This window comes from Phoenix dactylifera, chromosome 3, assembly GCF_051530095.1.
Source record: "Phoenix dactylifera cultivar Ajwa chromosome 3, Ajwa_hap1_PhDact_Kaust_v1.1, whole genome shotgun sequence".
Lineage (NCBI taxonomy): Eukaryota > Viridiplantae > Streptophyta > Magnoliopsida > Arecales > Arecaceae > Phoenix > Phoenix dactylifera.
The window spans coordinates 45,338,599-45,358,689 of record NC_143192.1 but is presented as its reverse complement, the minus strand read 5'-3'; the positions used below and the strand labels follow the sequence as shown (position 1 = coordinate 45,358,689).

Below are 20,091 nucleotides of genomic sequence, written 5' to 3'. Positions count from 1 at the left end.
AAGACTCTGAGTGCAGAGCTATCCTATATATATTCTGATCAGAATGTGCATGAGCCAGGCTGTGCTATAATCCTTGTCAATCCGCTCAATTAGTTTTCATCAAAAAAAAAATCCAGGCAGATTAGCCAGTCGAGACGTCTCGAGAGCAAGTTAACGAGGCTTTTCACTTTAGAACTTAATTCTTTAAGATTCAAAAATCAGCTAAGTTGCAGAATATGAGATCTTTATTATATGATACTCTACAGCGGCTATGCTATAGAATTTTTATCTGGAATTAGCTAGGTCATGTAGAAAGACATAGATGTTACATGTAGAAAGACATACATGTTAGGCATACTCAAATATTGTCTTTGGACTCAACCTGTGGGCACAGGCAGGGCCTGTCATGGTGCTTGGTCAAGGTAGGTAGCTGTGCTGTAGAATTTTTATTGATGTATATGCTGTATATGACCTAACTCAAGAAATAATTTCCAAAGACCTAGCCCCAGCTGACTCGATTGACCAAGCTAACTTTTGCTGAATGTAAGAATGATAAAACTCCACATCATCCAGATCAGGTTCAAGTTCCAACAACCAATCAATTTGTTTGAGCTTTTTCAAATCAAATAACCAGTCACAACCACAAATTGTGGCTTATCTCAATGGTCATACCCTCAAGGCTTTTTTTTTTGTGCGCGCGTGTGCGTTGTTGTTGAAACAAGGGGTTACCCCTCACCTAATTGACTAGGTGAAGGTGGGATCGGAACCTTGATCACTGGATACAGACCTAATAGCTTTGTCAAATACAAAAGTTGATATCCATCGAGAAATAGAGATATTAAATCCGATAATATGAAGAAGGGAGATCGGGCCTAAGGATGCATCTGGTTAGGATATCTCTCCAAAGTGGGGGATATCCCACCAAACACCCAAAAACCCAAAAAAAGAGAGAGGAGAGAATAGGCTTATCCATGAGAACGGCTAAATAGATGGTCAAATATATAGTTTTATTCTACTATTTTGGTAGAATAGACTTACACCAAAGGAGAAGTTATTCCTCCAATTACTTTTTAATCCATCTACTCCCTCAAATTATTGCAAAATTTAATGCGCATTAAATGCACTTTACTTCCTGTACTTATCCTTCTAACCAAAAAATAAAACTTGGAATAAGTCCTATAATCTGAATAAGTTTCCTTAGCCTCTCAAAATTTAATCTGCAACTAATGGTAGACTAAAATGACATTATTAGTTAACCAATTGCTTATGGTAGACTAAAAAGAGAAACCTTCATCATCAATTAGATAGAGATCTAATGGATTTAACAAGTTAATGGCAGATTACATCATTAAGACATTAGTTAATGCAGGTATAATGGAGAACTTTTTAAAACCCCAATTCTATAAATTCTCCATACATACATTATGCTCAGTACTTACACCGGGAAGATGTTCGGAAGAAAAAGACATTTAGCTCCAAATATCTAATTACGGTGTGCCAATTCAAATGTCCTTTTGTCAGAGTTGTCTCCGAAAAAAATACAAAGTTCCTTGTCAAAGGTCTTTGAATTTTGATTATTAAGGGGGGGGGGGGGGGTAACTAAACGATAAATGAGTTGGCCTTCTTCCGAGCTTAGAATCCCCTTCCTCTACTTCCCTTCTTCAACGGGTTTGACTTCCCAAGTAAGAAAGTATTTCATTTATAGAAATCGCATGCAATTCTGTAAAAAAAAAAGAAATTACCTCTCATGAGTGCAGTCAAGTCGCTAGGACGGAAGGCCCTGTCAAACTGCATTATAGCAGTTGTACCATCCATTTTGTGTGGGTGATTGCTTGCGTGGTACCATTCCTACGAAATAATTCATGATATTTCTACAATTATTTTCGGGGGGGGGGGGGGTCTTTTTATTTTTTTTAATAAAATGGATGGATCATATATATATATATATATATATATATATATATATATATATATATATATATATATATATATATATATATATAAATATAATATCTAATGAAATTTAAAAATAAAATATCATACACTATATTCAAAACAGCCGACAAATTAGTCCAAAGCACCTAATTTGCAATACTACTCAAAATGCATTGTCATAAATGAAGCAACTTAATCCGGAATACTATTTGCTTCACTATAGATATGTGTGACCACTAAGAAGATATACTTCCTCAAAAATCTCTAGATGTCGTATCGGGGCGAATGAGCAGCTTCAAAACTCGTCCGACTCTAGATTCAGTTGATTACCATTGCCATGTTATTCTCGATGGCGATAAAATTAGCCCTCAATATCTGCCTCATGTAGATAATACCCGTCCAGGCTATCCTCAACTCCGCTCGTGGAATTGAGACATCAAAGATCATGTCCTACCAATTGCGATCGATACACCTCTCTTCACACTTGTTTTGGTTCTGCATAGTACTAGAAGCATAAACAAGTTTATTGGGTAGAGATGGTAGGGTATTTATTAATATAATCACACTAAAATAGAACACAAATTACGTGAGATGATGCCTTTTGTTATCTTCACAGATGCATCATGCGTGCTCAGGACTACTTTAAAGATAAAAAAAATAAGTTCCGAGAAAGCTTGATACTAAGTCCACCTCATTAATCATTGGATCCTCAAGCTCTATCTCGTTGAAAGGCTGAATGGCCTTCGCCCACGTGCTATTTTTGTAATTAAATATTGTGATGTCAAATTTCTAACATGATTCCTACCTCCTTTCCTTTTCCTAACCCGATGGGTTTTGCATTGCGACCAGTTATACACTGCATGGATTCCCAACCAAAAATTGAAAGCAAAAAGAATATCAACAGTAATCTTTGTCAAGCAAAGAAGTCTTGCCCTTCTATGATCTTGTCAAAGAAAAAAAAAAAAAAAAGAGAGGGGAATTTCTTCAACCTACTGACTTTCTGAAATTTTAGTATCCGGGTAAGTCCTCTATATAGAAGATCTCACTCAAACTTATTTAAACCAATTCAAAATGGTCAAATTGATCTATAGCAGATCATGTGCTTCTTTTGTATCAGAGATCCACCTATTTGATTAATTAATTCCGTTCTTGTTAAATTTGAAATTGTAGTTCAGATAACGCCTATTTTCTCGTTCTGCACCTGAGCCTCTTAATTTTTTTGACATGAAATCATCCTTTGCTTTGAAGTATTATCCTCCTTTTCTTTTTGGTAAATAAGTATTAACAGAATATTTTTTTCTTAACCTCCGGATGATGGAGACAATTTTATGACATTTTTCTAACTACAAAGGGCTCATGTACATATCCAAAATAAGATATAATCCTCACGTTCCATTTGGTGGAACCTTTCTCATGGGATTAGCTTATATAACATTCATTTTTATATAATACAATATCAGCTATACTCGTAAACTTATACTTTGACACGCTTGTGAGCTTCAGCTAATGTGAAGCTGATGTAATGCCGTTAAAAAAGGTATACTGCATTGCTTATCTTATTAAATATTTCTAAAAGATGATTTATAAAGAATTTTTATGTGACTAATCTCAGAAAAAGTACACAATGCCGTTTATTCGTGACCTTTTACATGCTAGCGTGATTCACAATTCACAGTAGAAATTTTGAAATCCGATGAGATTATTATTACCTAGCTCCGTAAGTCATTCCATGGTTCTGTAAGAGCCTAAACAACGGATCAAAGCCGGCTACGAAGGGAAACATTCGGTCAACTACATCTGTTCTTCAAGGATAGGGGCGAGGTACTTGAGGTAACCAGAAAGAAATGGTTACCAGATCCAAGCAACTCGTCGCAGGTAAAATAAGCCATAACCTCCACTGATGATCAAAATCGTCGAGAATGTGAAATGCGTTATGTTGCTCCCTCATGGCTAGTTTGGCCAGCGTACGAGAAGGAAACCAAGATAAAAGACGAAAAAACAAAAAAAATTGGAGTACCGCCTATCATATCCGACTTACTAGAAATGTCCTTTTTTAAGGGCAGCACGTGTTGAGGCTTGGATTAGAGAGAGTGTTGGTGCAGACTGATGAGGTCTTTTCTCTCACTATAGTTCAAGAGATTGAGATATTCTTTCTGTTTATGCAACGATTTGGTTGGTTTACATCACGTAGAAGCTTCTATCTCTGAACTTTCTTAAGTTCAATTTCAATAGTAATATGATGGGCGATGGCAGCAGAGATGGAGTGGAGTTTGTAATCCGGAGTTTAAACTCTAGGCTGATTGCAGTAGGCAAGTTGCGATATTTGGTACCTCGATTCAGAAGTTGAGCTAACGACGATATGGGCAAGAATGAGGCAAGTTTTGAGAGTTGACTACTTAGTTATCGAGAAGGATTCAACAATAGTAATTGGCTGGATTCATAGTCATATGGTGTCCGGTGTTAGCTAAGGCTCTTGCTTGATATTTGGAAAAATGTGAAGGTGTATATTTTTTTAGGAGGCTAAATATGTTTACCATAAAGTAGAGAGGGCTAGGTAGAGTTACCTCTTTTGTGGTAGATCGTTTTTTTGACTGTTGAGTAATATTTTATTTTCTAATTTTATTAAATATATTCAACTTAGATATGTATGATATGTAAAAAAATTCAAATAAAACAAATTAGTAGAAAAGAAAACAAAATAAAGAAACGGCCATCGGCGCGTTTTCCAAATCCGCCATCATCTGCTCAGCTCCCGGTCTTCTCCTCTCTCTCTCCGCCCCCCCTCCCCCCGGAACAAAAATCTCGGTCGGTTTGGTGGTGTTCTGGGGTTTCGAGATCGGTGGGCGGCGGTAGATCTCTCTATCCGGCAGCAGATCCGGCGGATCCGAGGCGCCTTGCGATCGATCAGGCCCAGTGGCGGGCGTATCCGATCGGCCGGGCTAGGGTGAATCGAAGGAGGAGGCGATGGCATTGTTGGGGATGAGAGGCCTCTCCGTCTTCATCAGCGACGTCCGGAATTGCCAGAACAAGGAGCAGGAGCGGCTCAGGATCGACAAGGAGCTCGGCAACATCCGGACCCGCTTCAAGAACGAGAAGGTAAGCTTCTTTTCTTCCCTCCCTCTCATCTCTTTATGTGATCTTCCCTGTTTCAGTTCTTGATTCGCCCTTTTCTTGCTAAAAGCCTTGGTTTTGTGCACACGGTTGTAATATTGCTGCCAGTCACTGGATTCCGGAGTGAATTCTTGGGACATGTCTGTATGATCTATTGAAACACGTTGTCCGTTAACTTACTTGAATTATTCCTTTGGAAATAAGAGCATCAATATCTAGCTCGTTACGGCAAATGGATTCAAATTTCGACCATGCTTCAGAAGCATCTTTAAACGTATGGGTTTTTCTTTTTTTTTTTCTTTTTCTGCGCGGGGGTGGTTGGGGGGGGGGGGGGGGTGCGGGGCGGGGCTGGGAGGGGGGTAACTGGGTAACTTTTCCGCAATTTACTGAGTAGATTTGTATGATTATTGCAAATTGTGATACGATGAAACAACAAACTTCGAATGGAATGAACATGAATGAAACATCAAGTTCAAATCTTTCCCTTTCATATGTTTCTGAGATTAGGTATCCAAAAAGACGAGAAAAGATAATCATTGGTGTAATATCTGTTCTTTAACAGGACTTGGAGTCTGATTTATCGTCCAATAGAGCCTCAATGAAGTCCCACCACTTGGAAGAGATTTCATGAATATATTCTCTTTATTGAGCTTTGAATATGAAAATTAATTACTGGACAAAATTAAGTCAATAATAAACATGTTTTCAATATATAGACCTTGTACCAAATGGGTTTTGAAAGTAAATTAATCCAAAGTAATATAATCCATGGCCTACAATAAGACATCTCCTAACCATATAGAAAACAAATCACACAGTAAAAAAAGATCTAATCTCATATAAAACTATATTGGCTTTGATAACTTGGTCAAAATGACACTGTTGGTATGTTTAATGCTACCAAAAGATCATGTCATTGAGGTACAACAGAAATTAGTATTAAAATTTATAAATAAGTTGTATAATCTTGTTCCTCATCCTGGTTTTCTTGTTGGGCAGAATGAGCTTTACTTTCAGCATTTTCAGATTTAGTTACCTCAATTAGAAGCGGTTGTGGGAACATGTTTCAAAAGGAGATTCTAAAGCAGATGCATTAACCTAGGCAGAAGTTTCATGTTGCTAAGGTTTCAACTAAAATATAGTAAAAGATATGACAATCCAAAAGTAAAGAACTGAAAATAATAAAACCTAAAATGATGTAAGATAACATAATAGGAATCATTTAAAGTGGATTGCATAGTTTGAGATATTTGACAATACATTTTTGGTTGTTTCAAGATAATTCTGTTGATATGTTATGAAGTATGCTTATATTGTTTTAGAGGGTAGCAAATCACTAACTATTTAATGTTAATTTAACTCATGACAACATAATGAGTAAAAAGGATGAGCTGGTGCGATATGAATTGTGCTAATGTTTATGCAAAATAGTACAGGACTAACATATCAATATCTTTCATAATTACACCATTACCTAGTTATGGTCCAGGAAATTGGGGGTCTTGGGATGGGCAAATTGAGGGCAGACCTAACCTTTGGCATTTTTTTGCACAAAATGACTGTCCCAGAACTCGAACATGCCCCATTGCACTGGTTAGCCCAAGCCTTTTACAACTACACCAAACAATGATCCCTATATATTTCATGATTACATGAATCAAAATTTACACATGGAGATGATAAAGTATACAAATATTAGAGTAATGAGGATTGGATTGAGATGCATGCCTAATTTTTTTTTTAGGATTTTAGTTTGATACTTCACATATGAAATTTTTGCTTGAATTTTGTAAGTTGAAGAACAGAGCTTGAAAATCCATTTTTCGGGGTCTCAATTTACTATATGAACCTCTTTTCCCAAAAAGTTAAAATTTCTGGAAACCTTGAAAAATTTTTCCTTTTTCTATTGAATTTGTTGGAATCAAACACCTAAATGCTTCAATATTTCTCAAAATCTGCAAAATCCTTGTCGAATTTTGATACAATACTTCTTGAGATTCATATAAATGAACGAATGGATAAATGAATAAATGATCAAACAAAGCAAATTCTGCCCATTTATGTGTCAAACATGGACTTGTAAGTTTATTTGAGCCAAACCTGAGAAAACTGACTTTTGTTTTGGATTGAGTTTGAGTGAAATCAAAAAGATTGTTTTCAGTTTTTGAATTTTGTCTAAAACCTAAAACAATGCGTTGGTAGTATTAAACAATGCTTTGTTCTTATTTGGACTATCTTCCTTGGAAAAAAAATTGCTGGATTATACAAGAAGAATCACAGAAGATCATCGTACAATTAGGTCCCTGTATGCCGGTGCTTGTGCAATTGCTTTAGTGATGCTACTTTGACAAAATCAAGTTTTTTTTGGCTTTTTTTCATTATTCTTAATTCAAGTTATAGTAATGATCTTGGAGTATATAATTTTGTTGCTATTCTTTGGAAAAACTTCAAACATTCTCTTAGGCACTGATTAATTTGAAAAAGATGTATCTTCAGATCAAAGTATTATCCAATTTTGAGAACTACATGTTTATTTTAACTTTTGTTTGAGTTTTTGGCTACCATATTTGATAGCCAGCTGCTTGTTACCTTCTTCTTGCTAACCTTTCCTTTGGGGGATGTGAAAAAGAAAAAACCTTTTACTTTTTTTGCACATGGAGACGATGAGAAGTTGGTATATTTCTGATATCCTGTTAATATCCGAAACCCCAACTTTGAATTATGCGTGTTTCTGATAATCCTGTTAATTTTGGAAAACCTGTCTTTAGGTTACACATGATTTTAGTATCTTTATTCGATTGCAGTGGAAAAGATAGAGATGTAAGATTCACTTTCTTTGACAGGGCTTGACACCTAATGAAAAAAAGAAATATGTCTGGAAAATGCTTTACATTTACATGTTGGGCTACGATGTTGATTTTGGCCATATGGAGGCTCTTTCTTTAATATCTGCACCAAAATATCCTGAGAAGCAGGTAACATTTTCTTTAGTTTATTTTTGCAGTTTTATGTTACATCAGATCCTCAAGTTCATTAACTCTCCAGAATCTCTATATTCATTTTACCAGGATGCTTTTCTTTCTTTTCCTGGAATATGGGGTTCTTATCAGGTCTAGAATGTGAACCTTTTGGTGTTGTGAGGTTTATAGACTTCTATTCTGTATACATGTATATGCATATACGTGTTTATGGATGCATGTGTGCTGGGTAGAGATATTCCACACAGTGTATCAATTTAAACACAAGGATAGAAAATGCTAAGTACCGGTCATCCCTACCATATAACATAAATGCCTCAAAAGCTGTTGCACACATGAAGCCAGTTGCTGCCATGAGGAGATTGTATAAACAAAATATTCTATGAATAGCGTAGCTTTCTGTATTTGTCTTCAAATGGGCTCTTCTCAAGTTATTTAGAACAATGGCTCCTCTCTTTCATATATGATTTACTACCTTCACTTTTTTAAGATGTTAGTAGCTGAAAATTAGGTATAACTGCACTGCAGGCTAATAATTGTTTTTGAAGGCAATGGTCCTTGCTCTCTGTTCATTATCAGACGTTGATTTTGAAGGGAGAATTTCCCGAGTTGTTCGATAAAATCGGACGCCAGGCATGAAAAATCAGTTTTAAAATTTTTATTTATAACAATTATAAATATTAAACATACTAATATGTAAAACATACCTCGATCCCGCAGCGGAAGTTGGATGAGGTATGCCGGATCTGGATCTGGATCCTTGAAGGTAGCTCTGCGAGGCCTGGATCTGCAGGCCCTCTACTTCGCACGCACGTCGAGCTTCATAGGAAGGAAGGATGACTTTGATATTCGTGCAAAACACCTTTTGCAAAAGGGACCCTAGAAGAAAAGAAATTCCCTTTTTCTTTTCTTTTCCTTTTCCCTAACAGCAAATCACTGTTTTCTTTCCTCTCCCGTTTCTTCACGGCACGCCCGAGAGCAGTGACGCCTGAGTTTGATCCCGATCACAGAGGAAGAGGGAAGGCAGAAGAGAACGCCGGATCTGAGCTGGACTCCGTACCACTAGAGAGAGAGAGAACTTCCTCTCTCTTCTTCTTCTTTGCTGAATCAAGATTACCTCTCTCTGTCTGACGTTTTCTTCCCAAGAAAAAAAATTCTCTCTTCATCTCCTTCTTTGAGGAAACGGTGGTCTACAAATAGGCTAATGCTGAGAGGAGTTAAGAGGCGTAAATGGCCGAGCGTTATTGTATTCATTCGTTATCTAATATGAATGAATTTCATAACGTTTGTTTCAAAAACAATCGTAGGGAAAAAACAACGATTAATGCCGATAACTGCCGTATTTCAAAAATTAAATTGAACTGGAATATAGCCGGTTCAAAACCGGACATTCCAGTCCAAACGACAATCCAAATGGAGTCCGGATGGAGACGTGGCGTGGCTTTGAAGCATCGGCGGAAAGTCCTCTGTTTTCTCCCAGGCTTTCTCCCATCGCGGCTCACAGGACACTTCTTAAGGGTTCATAGCTTTTATCCATCGCCCCTCATAGGGGATGCTTAAGGGTCCATGGGAGCTTAAGGGTCCACGGGTCCATGGGTTATTTAAATTGGGATTGGGTCAGCAGTTCAATAAATTGGGTTAGCCTACTTGGTTCTAAACCAAATTGGTGGCCCAATTGAATGATTTTGACCAAAAAAAATTCCACATGAGTCCGACTCATGGAAGGTTCAATTGGGTCCAGTCTCGGGTCGATCCAAGTCCGACTTAGATCAAAACAAATACGAAATTAAATCCCAATTAAATCATGATCGAGCCCAATTACTCTAATTAAGACCTAATCAAACCCAATCTCAACAATTGAGTCCTGATCAAGTTCAATTACATTAAATGAAACTTGATTGACCCTGAATACAGACTTAATTAGTTGTTCATCCATGAAATTTAGCATGTACCTCATGCTTAGTGCTAGCTGAACATAGACAGAACCAAATTCCAAATGACCCATAATTTAATTCTTAATTAAATTGGGTCAAGATTTTCCTACTTAGCTTGACTAATGTGCGTGACTCTGATAGGTTCGAACACTAAGCCGGTAGTACATGGACTACTCCATGCACTAATCGAGGTGACCATCTAGCAATGATACCCGACGTCCGGATAGGTCGAATATGCAAAGCAACATTCAAGAACCTAGACATATGGTTATTGCATAATTCATCCCTATGCTCAAGATGACCTCAGAGTGGACTGTCGAACTCTGGGTTCGGTCATCCATAGTGTATTTCAAATAATCAAATGAAGTAACCTATCATTTGGTTTACCCTGGCCAAGGTTTTACTGAATTGAAATACAGCGAGACATCAACTCCTATAATCTGGAGTGGTCAATCCCATCTTGACTCATACACAGACTTCACGAGTACTTGACTGCACCCAGCATCCTTCCGATTCTTGAATTAGAAATTCAGGTCGTCCAGTGCCTAAGTATAGTGAGTTGCTTGCAAGTCACTGTGACAGTTTCAGGTCTAAGGGGTACTTATGCCCATACGCTTTGCTAGCTAACTTCCGACAGTGGAGTGCTACGCAGGTGAGTCACTGTTCAGTAATGATGTACTCCTACATCTCACCTGTATGCCATACAGTGTCTCCACACTCCTTGGTTTAAGAGGACAACCAACTAAATGGCACACAACGACCTATACTTGACATAGCTATCGTCCAATTGACAGCTCATCATTTGGTCGCGAACTGGTTTAAGGACTAAATGATAAAACCTCCTTTATCCACTAAATTAGTCGTAAGGATTTCATCACAATACACAGGAGTTCAATTTGAAGCTGTAACACTTGTGATGAATAGAAAAATGCCAGAATAAATTTTTATTCATTTTAATAAAACATATACACACACCAATTTCTTACAATTAAAAAATTAGCTTTGGGACACAATTCTCAACAGATTTTTACGAAATGGCTGAATTAATTGTGTTGTTGATGATGGGAATTCCAAACTTAGTAATTTTCTTTTTGCCCAAGATCCTGAATTTTATAGCTTTCTGGCTGCATAAATTTTGATGATGATATACTTGTTTATCTGTGATGCATCGTGATATCAGCTTACTTTCGTTGAAAATGACATGCTAAGTGATTTCATCATTGCTTTCTCCTTATATGTTACTGGATGATGCTGCAGGTGGGATACATTGTGACATCTTGCTTACTCAATGAGAGCCATGAGTTCCTAAGAATGGTTATAAATACTGTACGCAATGACATAATTGGGAGAAATGAAACCTTCCAATGCTTGGCACTTACAATGGTATGATATTGCTGCCTTCTGTTAGATTGAGAATTTTTTGCTCGTGCAAACTCTGTTTGATGGCTCTTTGTTTAGAACTAATCTTCTTTGTACATTGTATGTAAGCCTTTATAAAAGGTGCTCATGCTGTAGCATTGGTTTCTTTTTCACCAAAACTTGATCACCTTTATACAATACAGAAATTTAGTTTAACACTTTTTACTATATCTATGCCTGGATCCATACACTTCATCCGCGAACTTTTTGCAACCATGTCAATGATTATCGCCCACATGAACTCTGCTGCTACAAGGGCCATGTTTATGGGTTTTGATACAGCAAATCTTCATAAAAACAAACATTGCAGTGTGCAGCCACCCATGCATGGTGCACATATGTGTATCTACATACTTGGATGCATAAGCAACAGTATTTTGAACATATATTGAAATTTTATGTTTATGTTAAAATAACCAATTTAAACAGATTAGAGTTTAGTGTATGAATGATTAGGACTTTTTACATGAAATGGCAATATGATTAGAGGGTTTCAATTGAACTCCTTTTTTCATTGACCTAATGCAGTTCTTTCTCCATTTGAAAAGAGATAGAAAGAATGTGTTAAAAATTAATCCTCATTATCATAAAGGCTGAGGGCAATTGTTTTATGGGGGGTGGGGGGAGGGGTTTTTGACTCAATAATAAGTGTCAAGTGATATTGAAGGTTGAATGAAATTGTATACTTATAAGTTATTTCTTTTATGTTCTTGGGGCATGATTGAATAGTTAAGCCCTAGAGTCAAAATGCATGCTGGGACATTCAAACTCGAGGATCCACATGTTTATCATGATGTACACCACTCAAAAGGACCGAGCACTATAAAACCAATGCTCTATGGGCTTCTAAATTTGCAACACATGATCAACAACCAAACATTTTTTTCTTTCATAACAAGCTAAATGGTTTATAATTTTATATTAATCATGGTTGGAAAAAATTCAAACAAATATGACTTGGTCAGCATGCATCTCAAGATAAAAAAATCATGATCACTGTGTGCCATTAATTTGGATGATTGACTAGTATCTTGGTTTTAGGGCACATTTTGGTTATTCTTGGGAAAGTAGAGTAGTTGTTGTACCTGTACACACTCATACAAATCACACATTTAGGGCTTATCTGGTTGCGGAATAAGTGGGGGATACCATTGCGAAATGTCAAAAAAAAGGCCATGAAATAAGGGCTTATATTGTGTCGGGGTTTAAGTGGGCCCACACAGTATAATGCTGTTCCACCATTTTGGTGTATCAGACGTATATTGTCACCAATTACCTTTTTGCCCTTATCCACTAGATAAACACATCGAAAAGTTGGAGGGCAATTTGGTCACCATGATAAAATCCAAAGCATCTCAAAATCCAATGCATATTAAATGTACCTTATTTCCTGCACTTATTCCTTCAACCAGATGCCAATTGCGGAATAGGCCTATCCCTCCAACAATACAAAGGATATCCCTTAAAATTCATTCCGCAACCAAAGATACCTTAGGAAGAGAGCTATTTCCCTCTGAAAAGAAATTAAAACACGTTGATCTCCAATTCTTTCTGATGATGGCTCATCTCTCATTCTTCTGACATGTAACCCCCACCCCCCCCCCCCCCCCCCACCACCACCACCACCACCAAACCCAACGAAAAATAGAAAAAAGAAAAAAAATATCATCTGCATATAACCTGTTAATAGTAAAGTTATCATCTTTGCTTTCTGTTCATGCTTGCACATACAAATGTAAATGCAATTATGCAAATTTTGGTGAGAGTAGTATATACCACATATGTAATTTGACAACTGTATGACATTTGATAGTGTCAATATATTTAATTCCTTCGGCATTCTCTGGTTGATGATTCTTGGCATCATATATGCTCTAGTTTAAATGGTTGTCCATGTGATTTGTTTTGCTTCTTGTTTGCTTTATGTACTGTTGATTTTTTTACTACTCTGTCAGTTGTGTCATCGCACCCTAGCTTATGTCCTTAACATCATCAGGTTCGTCTACTTATTGAGGTATTTTTCTCAGAGAATATCCAAGCCATTGGGGTGGGATAATTCAGGCTTCTTGCAATAGTAGACTCTATATGTTTTAGCACTATCCAACTGCCTCTATTATGATATGCCACTTCCATGATCATCAATTTGACTTAATCTTGCTTGCAAACTTACACAGTCACTGGCATTGTGCCTCCAGTGCTTTAACTTGCGTAATGCATCAATGCATTGAAAGCTTTTATGATACCTTCCGTGTGTTCCTTCTTCCATGTCGCTTCACAAACTTTCTCATCATGTTTTACTTGGTCTTCCAGCAAACTCGTGGTGTATAGCTTCCTTGAGTTTAAAAAGTTGGGAGGGAGTGCGAGAGATGGTATTACGTCACATAAAATTATGTCCAATGCCTGTATGTCTCGTATGACATCCAATTATTTATTCTTTTAATTTTTTTATTTTTTAACTCATAAATTATATGGATCGTGTTTTTGTGCACATTCAGATGCATGTGGTGGCTAAAGATTTTAAATTTGGAATAATTAACTAAAATCCTTAATTCTAAAAGGACCTGAAAATAGTTAATTCATTATTATTTTTTTAATGCATCATATTTTACCTTTGTCTCTTGGTTTGAAAGCATCTCTCTTCCTTCTCCCTTGAAAGGTCTTAGAGTTCAGATGTAGTAAGATATCGTTTTTAGAAGTTTTTGAAATATTCTTTTCTTGCTAAATTGAATTTTGCTTGTAGACCAGAAATGTTAGAATCCCTTCTTCTATGAAAATCTAGCATGGTTTAAACCATTTAAGAGAAAAATTCAATTAGGGTTATATAGGAACACTCAAAACTTTCAATGGAGCGATCTGATTAGGTTATTTTTGGAATTGAGAAATTAGAGAGTTGATCTGTTTTTATATAGTTTAAAGATGTGTATATGTGTGTGAAATTGTGTATCCCCTGGCATGGTTCTTGCTCAAGTTGCTTCATTCTGTAATATAATTAATGGATGCTCCTTAGAATCTGAACTGCAGTGAATATGTATGGTTGACTTAAGTGTAGTCTTGGCACTTGGCAGCATCGTTATGGGTATTGAATGTAAGCATTAGTCATGGCTCCATAGAGATGCTTTTCAACCACATAGTTAGTGATCTGCATTTGGTTAAATCATTGGTTAACTCATCTTTATTTTGTCATTCAACATGCATCTTTTTATGATGTCTCTCTTACATACTAGGTTGAAAATTGTTATTGATGTTTCAAACTTATCAGAGCTTGCATTCATCTTGCATGGTTTTAAAAGTGATTAAAAAAAAGTGATGCATGGCATCCTTTTAAATTTATTTATAATTAATGAAATTTTCTACCCCTGGAGTTTATGAAGTTCAGGAGGTTAGCATCGGTTTATCGCTTCAGAGATAACATGGGCATTGTTTCCTCTATAACTCATAACCTCCAAATTAAGGAATCTAGTAATGGAGAATTGTTCTGTTGGATCTAACGAGAGACATGCTATTTGTTGAGTTCATTTAGAAACAATCTATGCTTGGAAAGAGTGAAACCCATGGTGAAGTTTGGTAGGGCAAGTTTTGGAAATTAACTTGAAGAATGGTGCAACATACACACACATATACATTAGTATAACAGATAGAGCCTTTAGCTTAATTTGGATCAAGATAGAAATTTAGTAGGTCCAGACAAACTTTAGATAAAATTAAGAAAGCCAAGTTGGTAACTTCATGAGAGTAATTATTTTATTTTTTATCAAATCTGGCCGGAAATTAAAAAAATCAAAAAACGTAGAAATATATTAAACTGAGGTGGAATATGAGGATAAGATTTGTTGACCCTGTTGCTTTGTTATGCCATTGTAGGCAATAAAATATATTACCTTTTGAAGAACAAATTGGCTGTGTATTTATGCTTGCTTGGGTGCTTTTTTTTTTGAATTTTTTTTATTTCTCTTGTCCTTTGCAGGTAGGAAATATTGGTGGGAAGGAGTTTGCTGAATCACTAGCTCCTGATGTCCAACGACTGCTTGTAAGATAATCAGAAATTTTCATTCTTATTTCTTATCATGTGAGGAGTACTAAAAAAAGGAGCTACTGTTTTCTTCATCAGATTTCAAGTAGTTGCAGACCGCTCGTCAGAAAAAAGGCTGCACTATGCCTGTTGCGTCTTTATAGGAAGAACCCAGATGTTGTCAATATAGATGGGTGGTAGGCTTATATGTATACATATACAATGTACATGCATCCATGTATGCACTATTATATGTATGTATAACTGTATGTTTGATGGGTTTTCTTGTTTTCAGGTCTGATCGTATGTCACAGCTTCTCGATGAACGTGATTTGGGTGTATTGACATCCGTCATGAGCCTTTTCGTTGCACTGGTCTCGAATAACAATGAAGCATATTGGAATTGTCTTCCAAAATGTGCGAAAATTTTAGAGCGATTGGCTAGGAATCAAGATATTCCACAAGAATACACTTACTATGGAATTCCATCTCCTTGGCTTCAGGTCTGTGAAATTCTGTTACTTTATTCTTGACGCTAATTATTGACTGAAAGTCAGTATTTTGAATGAGAGAAGAGATGGTGTGGCCTTCATATGATAACTATTAGTCTAACTACATGCATTGATATCAGTTATTCTGTTAAATGATTGTCCATTATAACTTTATATTGTTAAAGCCGTCATCTCTCCAATTTGGTCACTATTCAGCAACAAAGTTTATCGACATGTAGAACATGGAAGTCACATGTCAGGGATGGTCTTTTTAATTGGCTAGATTGGTTAGTTATAGAGTTGGAGGGGATAGAAGATAAGGAAGGAGTACAGGAAGGTGATATGCTACTGCTTAGAATAGCACTTCTTCATTATGGGCATAGCTGTTGCAAGGCGTGCCTCTTCTACACATTCTCCATGTCCACCATATGATGCATCCTCCTTGAGATTTAAAGGATACAAAATATAGTTCTGCACCCAATTTTGGTTCAAATCTGATTTAATCTGAGTTATATAACAATCTTCATGCTTCACTCAGTTGCAACAGCTATCACCTTCAAAATTTGAAGATAGATCTGCTGCTTACAAGAAGATGACAGCAGAAAGTTGGCTCAGATTTGATTTCAGATCTGAAACCCTGTTAACTCTGCTGTTCTTTTATACGTTAGAATAGAGATTGAGTAATAATAGATGAATGTGGGACAAATATATATATAAATAAGAAGTACAAGATGAGAAAGGAGGAAAGTGAAGACCTACATCCACTTTTATTCTCAGGAAATCTCATGTACAACTCCGGTAATCTTCCCCGGAAACAGCCCGCTACTATTCCTTTCATAGTGGCTTGGCTGGCCACTAATAATACTCCTATTAGATGCTTTGAAAGAATGTGTTAATCCTAAACAACGCACTAAAAAACCCTTATTAAAATCCTTGATCGGCTACTTTTCCTACTTTGGCTCTCATAATGTCAAAGAAATTTGGGCATGTCACTTAATTGAGAAGGTTACATGCAAGGATTTTGCAATCAACTTTTGTGTTGATGCCAACCCTTTAGAACTTGGTGCCTTCCCAGTCAAGGCTGATTTAGAGAAGCGAGGGGTTTGCTATGGATATCTGTAAGGCTAGTTAGGAGATGGGGTAAATTACTATATGGTTGCAAGTTAGGTCTATGCAGCCTAACAGAAATCCTCCAGAATTCCCCTGAAGTACAAAAGTTCTAAAGATGAAGAGGGAGAAGATAAATATTAGGATAGGTAAGTGTTCCTCTTTATGAAACAAAAATCTTTAATAGCTAAATAAAACACAGTCCCATGACTCCCATTATTCAATACTTTGGAGCATTCAAATCTCCATATCAATTTTGAAGACAATAGTTTATTCTGTGAGCAGCGATATAATTGATTAAAGTTTTTTTTTTTTGTGTAGTTATACTTATTTTACATTGTAAAGGCTAATAGTGACCATGGTAACATCCCTTATCTAATTCCAAGCTGGACTTGGCAAATAACCTTGTTACTTCCATTATAATGGTAAATAAAGGTTTGGAAGAGGAGGCCACAATAGAACCATAGCGTTATACATTACTTTGTAGAACATTCAATTTGCTATACATTATACATGTACATGAGCCCATGCCTAGACATATTTTCAAGTGATATTGGATGCTGGATTTCCGTTTATGATTCTTTTAGCTTGTTCTAAAAACTTCACACATCTTTTGGTTTTTGACCCCTCAGGGTTTGAGACTTCTTTAAGAAGCAGTACCTAGTTTAACTCTATTATAGGGTGCATCCAGGTGCTTATATTAATTTTCAGGTGTTTTTAAAATGGTTTTTTAGGAATCCATTGAAATCCCAAGCTTAGGTGGACATGCTTTCTAATCTAGGTGCTTGGACGCCCCTGTATATTATCTGTCATTATGCTTAAATGACATTTTAAGTTTTAGGCATTTCCTTATGTATAAGTGTTATTTTTTATGAACAGAGGATTGGATCTGTCCCTTGGAAATCTATTGCCAATGGAGGATTGCACCATTTCTGGAAGGACAGCATTTATTACATTTGTGATTGGAGCATCTTTAGTCAATAAGTTAATAAGACTCCATTTGTATTTTAGGTCCCTTAAGCTTAGATGTCTATATTAATAACATAACTATACATATATGTAACTTTGAGTTTATTCAACTAGAAGATGAATTGAAACTAAGCTAACAAACATGAATACAATTAATAGGACAGAACACTAGAAAATTGATTTTTTTACAAGAGATCTGTTTCAGCTAGCCTACTGCTTTTTTGCACTTTGTAAGACAGCTGCTTATAGCCACTGGCTTCATTTAGCCATGTTGCTTACTGAACTGAAGGATCACAAAAGGAAATTAAAACTTTTATAGAACAAAAATCTTCATAGCATCTTAGTAGATATTTTACTTGATGCAGGTAAAGACGATGAAGGCTCTTCAGTATTTTCCAACTGTTGAAGATCCAAACACCAGAAGAGCTCTGTTTGAGGTACAGCTTTTTCTGGAATGGAGTATGTCGGTATGCTCGGTTAGCTCAGAATTTCTCATATACCATGTCATTTTTGTAGGTTCTGCAACGTATTTTGATGGGCACTGATGTTGTTAAAAATGTTAACAAGAACAACGCATCACATGCTGTTCTTTTTGAAGCCCTTGCTCTGGTAAGACTGCGGCTTAAAGTTTGGCGCACGTAAGTGCACTGTATTAATTCACTTTGTGCAGATTGTGTGGTCTACACCATACTGTCAAGTTATCTTACCAGGATAAAAAATAGGAGTTTACGAAACTCTTGCATGTATTTCAGGACTGCCATGAAGCATATGTATTATTTTAAAATGTCTCAATTTATTAAAAAATATTTTTTATTATTCAACTTTAATAAATGAACCTGTGAAGGCCAAGCCTGAGTCAATTAGACAGTTAGTTGTCTATAAAGTTGTTTTAATATGAAACAATTATCAAGATAAATAAAAATAAAAGCTATTTGTTTTGCTCTCGGAATTTAGTCCTCAATTTGTTTTTGCCTATCAATTCGAATTGACTATGTCACTTACATATACATGGATATTATTTTATTGAAGGTGATTCTGTCTATAGATGTAAATTTTTCTACTTACTATGGTATGCTGAACCATCCTGTATTGGACCGGTCTGATGGCTGACCGGTCTGGTTCCGCAGTGAAAAATGCTACAGGGCCCGTATCGAGAGAACCCAGTCAGAGTCGGGGAAGAAGAGGAGGAGAGAGTGAGCGGGGGAGGGAGGGAGAATGAGAGGCCTCTGCCGCCCGCGGAGGGCTGCAGAGGGCCGGCGGGGCCCGCCGGGGGGGGGGGGGGGAGAGGGGGCGGCGGATGCCGCGGGGGCGTGGCGGACGCCGAAAGAAATAGGGGCCGCAGCCGCGGCTTCCGCCGCGCCCCCCTCCCTCGCGGGCGGCAGAGGCCTCTCTTTCTCCCTCCCTCCCCCGCTCTCTCTCTCTTTCACCTCGTCTTCTCTGGCTCCGGCTGGGGCTCTCGGTACGGGCCTGGTACCGAAATAGTACCGAGAACGATGAATCGGTCCGGTAGGCCACCGGTACACCTACCGGTACCAGTTCGGAATACCTTGCTACTTACATTATATGTTTGTTCAATTGAAAATTGTTTTCTTCATGTGCTTGTATGGTTCTTGATGAGAAATTCTTAGCAATTATGGTCATTTGTTCAGCTGAGTTTGTTTATCTGGTTTCCTGCTTGTTAAGTTTTAGTATCTTTTTTAAAGTCAAAACAGGAATGACTGTTCATTCTTGTATGCTTGTCGGCTATTCTAGCTTCTGCTTTTTTTGTCAAAAATTTTATGTTCGATAACATGAATCTTTACCATAGGAGCTTGCTTTTTTATAGGGTAGTGTAAAATTTTACTGCTTGATGGTATTAATCAATATCTGATATAGGCATCCTGGTGTTAAGTAGCAAAAATAATTTATAATGCTTCCTTCCTTTTCTCCGTTACAGGTTATGCACCTTGATGCTGAAAAGGAGATGATGTCTCAGTGTGTGGCTTTGCTTGGGAAATTTATAGCTGTCCGAGAACCAAATATTCGATATCTTGGCCTAGTAAGTGTGCAAAATCAAAATTACGATGTGGATTTTTATTTGCATTTGGTCTTTGGGCCTTTGTGCTAGTGGAGGTATATCATTTATGGATATTGAAGTTCTTTAATGACAGCCCATTGGT

General features: G+C 36.9%; 1 protein-coding gene across 1 annotated transcript in view; it reads left to right on the top strand.

Moving 5' to 3' along the window:
- The first annotated feature begins 4,385 nt into the window (after nt 1-4,385).
- LOC103708507 (AP-2 complex subunit alpha-1-like) overlaps nt 4,386-20,091 on the top strand; it is a 31,275-nt gene continuing 15,569 nt past the window's right edge. Inside the window, exons 1-9 of the mRNA XM_008793467.6 lie at nt 4,386-5,010; nt 7,869-8,000; nt 11,195-11,320; nt 15,321-15,383; nt 15,465-15,562; nt 15,661-15,868; nt 18,298-18,369; nt 18,449-18,541; nt 19,869-19,970. Coding sequence (XP_008791689.2) covers nt 4,879-5,010; nt 7,869-8,000; nt 11,195-11,320; nt 15,321-15,383; nt 15,465-15,562; nt 15,661-15,868; nt 18,298-18,369; nt 18,449-18,541; nt 19,869-19,970 — 1,026 coding nt within the window. The 5' untranslated portion in view covers nt 4,386-4,878. The remainder of the gene's footprint in view (nt 5,011-7,868; nt 8,001-11,194; nt 11,321-15,320; nt 15,384-15,464; nt 15,563-15,660; nt 15,869-18,297; nt 18,370-18,448; nt 18,542-19,868; nt 19,971-20,091) is intronic.